At 60.7% G+C, this 4,927-nt stretch overlaps 1 protein-coding gene across 1 annotated transcript in view; it reads left to right on the top strand.

The window, feature by feature from the left end:
* GAL (galanin and GMAP prepropeptide) overlaps positions 1-4,927 on the top strand; it is an 11,172-nt gene that overhangs the window by 5,448 nt on the left and 797 nt on the right. Inside the window, exons 2-4 of the mRNA XM_004713732.2 lie at positions 347-401; positions 4,071-4,157; positions 4,390-4,467. Of these exons, the coding sequence (XP_004713789.1) occupies positions 347-401; positions 4,071-4,157; positions 4,390-4,467 (220 nt within the window). The remainder of the gene's footprint in view (positions 1-346; positions 402-4,070; positions 4,158-4,389; positions 4,468-4,927) is intronic.

Here is a 4,927-nt window from a genome sequence, read left to right as displayed (position 1 = left end):
TCCTTGCTGCAGGGGGGTGGGCTGAGGGCGCCGGCACCCCCAGAACCGCGAGTAAAAAGTCTTCTCGGCTACACACGGTCCCGGGGCGCCCTGTCGCGGGCTAGCCCGCGTGGAGAGGTTCGCACAACCTGTGTGCCTCCCTGGGCTCGGCCCCTGGGTCCCGTGCGCGGATGGCGGGGACACAGCCCAGCATCCCTGCTCTGGAGGGGCCGACCTAGCGCAGCACCTGCCCTGTTTCCCGGGAAAGGTGGGGGCTGGGTGATTAGACTAAGGGGTTGGGAGTCGGTGGGCGAACCGCGGTCTTGGGCACAGCCTCTCTGCCTGACCCCCATCTCTCCCCCTTAAGGCCAAGGAAAAAAGAGGCTGGACCCTGAACAGTGCGGGCTACCTGCTTGGTCCACGTAAGTGAGGGGCAGCCTGGCCAGGCGGGTCCCCAGTTGGTCTTCCGATATGTTAATGCACCCGCGCGCGGCGCGTGCGCGGGGTCAGATGAAGGGAAGGGGTGGGCCACGTTCCCAAAGACCCTGAACCCTCAGGGCCTGGGCTTCTCCCGTGGGTGCTAGCGCTTGGTGGGGCCCTAGGCTGCACCTCTCAGTCCCTGACAGGAGCCATTCCCAACCCCTCTCTCCCCTTCCCTGTCCCCTCCTGGGCAGCCTGCCTGCAGGGGGCTTCTGACCCTGTCTGCCCCCCTACCTTGGCACTTCACTCTTTTGGATCCTGACCCCTATCCTTGGGTGGCAGGGCCCTTCACCCATGCCTGCATCCCTCCTCTCCCTCTCCCTCCCACCCGCCTCTTCCACCCCACCCCTCGCTGCTGGAACCTCCCCTGGGGTCATCTCCCACGGCACCTCTCCCAGGTCCTGAGGGACTTCTGTGCTGACTGGAAGCACCTTGCCCAGGCTCCTCCCTGGGTCCTTGGCAGGTGCTCCGTCTACACCTCCTCCCTGACTCCCTGTGGCCCCTGAACACCCTCACCACAATCATACCTCTGATTCCTCAGAGCTCCAAAGGGAACTTCCCCGTCCCCTGGGGTACCCCATCAGGGGTGGTCCTGTTCTCTTGCTCCAACCCCACCCCTCATTGTCATCTGCAGGAGCCTGGGAGGGGCCAGGGCTCAGAGCCACCTTTCCCCCTACCTGAGGATGGCTTTTAGATGGAATCAAGGCAGGGTGGGCAGCAGCTTGAAGGAGTAAAATGCCTGTGGGGGAGGGGGCAGAGGTGAGGGAGGAGGGGAAAGGAGAGGAGGGGGTTGAAGGAATGCCTGAAGGAGAGGAGGAGCGGGGAAGGGGCCCCTTAGTACATCTGACTTTGGGGGATGGGTTGGAGACAGCCCCCTGTGGAGGCTGTGGGCAGGTGGGCTTTCTTGAGTCGCCATGGACCCTGGGAGAGGCCAGGGGAGGGGCTGGACGACCTCTAGAAATGTGGACCTGCCAAGCTGCATCCTGGTGAATCCATCCAAAATTCCCTAAACTGATGGCCATCAAGTGGGTCCCGAGCCTGCAGGACAGGGTAGAACTGCCCCTGGGGGTTTGTTGCTGAGGCTAACTTGGCGGGTGTTGAAAGCCTCGTCTTCCTCTCTCGGCTGGTGGTTTCGAACTGCTGACCTTGTGGGTTAGCAGCACAAGACGTAACCACATGCCACCAGGGAGGCCCGTCGCTGTCTGTGGTGAGCTCTAAGGTGGGCCCCCTTTGACAGCTGCAGCAGGACTCCCCACGTGACCCGAGGGCCGAGGGCCGGGCAGGCTGGGGAGGAGGCTCAGACAACTTCCAGCCGCCCTCACAAAGGACAGGGGGTGGATTTGCACCCCTCCGCTCTCCCTACCCCCAGTGGACGCCTGCTCCTTGCCTCCTCGCTCTGTGTGCTCTTGGGACGTGGAGTCGGGTGGAGGGGTGGTCATTCCACCCAGCTGCAGTAAACCCTGCGATGCGAGTCTGTCTGGCTACACGGCTGCCTTGACAGGTTGGCATACCGCGTCCCGGGGCCTCCAGGGGCTGCTCACTGCCGCCTGATTCATGGGTGTTGGCGGGAAAGGAGGCGGCAATGACTGGGGACGTCTGGGCCCCGTGCCATCAACTCTGGGTCACCGCAGCTGCCTCTCTCCCACACCCCGCTTCCTGCAGGCAGGAAGATGGGATCTGGGATCTTAACGGAGGCTCTCCTTTAATCCACGTTCTCCTCCAACCTCCTCCCCACCAAGCTGTCACCGTTGCCATGTGGGGCACGGCCAGGGACCCCTAAAAACCACCCCAAGTCCCTGTCTCTCCTCCCACAAAGAAGGCGGTCTCCGTAGGGGGAAAAAAACGAGGAGAATGTTCTGAAAACCATAGGTGGGGCCCCTAGCAGTCAGAATCAACTTGGTGGCAGTGGGTTTGGGTTTTGAAACCATTGAGCTGGCACCTACACAAAACCCAAAGCCACTGTGGTCAAAGTGACCCCCGCACACAGGACCCCTGTGGGACAGAGAACAAGCCCCCTGGGGGGTTCCCAGGCTGCACATCTCTATGGATATGCAGACGGCCTTATCTGTTCCCCGCCGAGTGACTGGTGGGTTCAAACCACTGACCTTTGAATTAGGGGCTGAGCAGTTAACCACTGCGCCACCAGGGTTCGGAGCCACCCCCAACATGTGACAAGCTCCCGTCACCCACACCTTCGCTTACTGCCCGTGCAATTTCTAAATCAGTGGAAAAGCTTGGAGCCTTTTTTGATACTGAAGTCAGGTGAGATAAGAATGGTAGGCACGTGTAGCAACAGAACAGAGCAGCGTCCTTAAGCCCCCATGATGCTTGGGTAACCCGTGGGGCTGTTGGCCGAAGTGTCAGCGGTTCGGGTTGGAACTCAGCCTCTCCGAGGGAGAAAGAGGAGGCTTTCCTTCTGTCCTTATAAAGATGCATCACCTTGGAAACCTGAAGGTGTGGTCCTACCCTGTTCCACAGGCTCTGTGAGCAAGGACCAAATCCCCTTTGAAAGGCAGGGACCGCCGACTGGAAACGTAGCTGCCAGGGAGCTCTTGGGAAGCCAACCCTGCTGCAAGGCCAAGTGCAGGTCTGCCCCGGACTTGTCGGCAGCTGTCCACGTGGGCGATGGGTGATGGCTGAAGACCCGCTCTGCACGCGGCGGGCTCTGAAGACAGTCTGGCTGTGATCACACTCGGCGTCTGGGCGGGAAGGGCGGGCTCGCCCTCCTTCCTCCCCAGGCTTCCTGCCCAGGACGCAGGCTCTGGAAGGAGGAGCTCAGTGTCTTTGTCTCACCCTGGAAGTCACATCGCAGTCCCCACAGCCCCCTGCTGGGCAGAGTCCCCCCGGTCCCTGCTGGCCTGCAGCCCTGCTGTTTCTCCTCCTTCCAAGCCCTTCTGCTTGGTCCACGCTACTGGGCTGAGAGCTGCCAGTCTTTTTTCCTGGACGCCTGTGACTGTTTCTTCTGGGACTTCTTGCTCACACACACACACACACACACACACACACACTCACTCACATTATAGGCACGCCCACACATTTACACATATGCACACAGACACTCACATACATGTATACATACATGTATTCACACACACTCACCTGGACACATGCACACATACATGCACACGAATGCACACAGACACATGCATACATGCACACACTTACATGCATGCATGCACATACTCACCTGCACACACATGCACACATACATGTGCATACATACACACTCAGATGCACACGCTCACATGCTCCAATCCGTCATCCTCGCAGCTAGCTCCCAGCCTTTGAAAAACTAAAAATTAGGCTATGACAGAACTTAAGATTCCTCAGTAGCCCCTTGAGTTCAGGCATGTAAGGACCCCAGCCCCACCATCTGCCTGGGAGATCCCAGCCTGCACCCTGGCATGCCTGGGACCCTTTGAGGTGCGGGGTCCAAGCTCCTCCCAGCCAGGTGCTCCCTCGGGGCTATGCCTCTGGGTGTCCCCTCCCCTTCCTCTGGCACTGCCTGGGCTGGGCTTGGTTTCGTGTCAGGTCCTGGCTGCCTCCCCCTCCCCCTCTGTTCTTGGTGGGTTCCGCTATCTGTAATGAATCCCCCTCTAATCTGTGGGCAGATGCCATCGACAACCACCGGTCCTTCCAGGAGAAGCATGGCCTTGCGGGCAAGCGGGAGCTGCAGCCAGATGATGAGGCCAGGCCAGGTGAGGGCTTCCTCGGGGGGCATGCGGGCCGGGGCTGGGCTGACCCCACCTGGCCATCACCCATGTCCATTGGGCCACAGAGGACAGGGGCTCCCTTCCAGGCCAGAAGGAGAGGCAGGCCACATCGCTCCTGCCACCCCCGGCAGGGTCTTCCCAAGACCATGTGTGGTGACCGTGGGTCCCGAGGATGCCTGCCATGGGGAGTCATGGACGCTGTCCTCCTCTCTTCCAGGAAGCTACGACAGGCCGCTGTCTGAGAACAGCGTGGCGAGCATGCTCAGCGAGTTTCTGACTTTCCTGCAGCTCAAAGGTGGGTGAGCGCTTCCCTCTGTGAGCCCTTCCGAGAAGGGGTCCCATGGGGTTCTACTGAGGACCCACTCCTCACCCACCTGGACCCCAAATGCATGCACTGGGCTGGCCAGACACAGGGGGGCTGGTGGGGAGAGGGCCCCAATGATCTCTAGGCCAGGAGGGAAGACGTGTCCTTCTTGCTCCCCTCCAGTCCATGCCACTCACGGTGACCCCGAGGGACAGAGCAGAACTGACCCCCAGGGGGGTCCGAGGTAGTCCTCTTTAAGGACCAGACAGGGGGGGGGGGTGACTAGGGACCAAGAGGGGAGACCTGGTGTGGTCAGGATGTATTACTGAGTCGGAGAAACCCAAGGCTAATGACCCGGGTCTTTGTGACCTGGCCACTTCCGGGGGTAGCGATCCGCTCCACTGCCTTGGCCTGAAGGCCTTTGAGGGGCAGGAGTGGCGGGTGGGTGGGG

The sequence above is a fragment of the Echinops telfairi genome, unplaced genomic scaffold (assembly GCF_000313985.2).
Source record: "Echinops telfairi isolate 266 unplaced genomic scaffold, ASM31398v2 ScPeMD7_7417;HRSCAF=8455, whole genome shotgun sequence".
NCBI classification, from domain to species: Eukaryota; Metazoa; Chordata; class Mammalia; order Afrosoricida; family Tenrecidae; genus Echinops; species Echinops telfairi.
The sequence above is the reverse complement of the archived record's forward strand: the minus strand, read 5'-3'. Positions and strand labels throughout refer to the sequence as shown.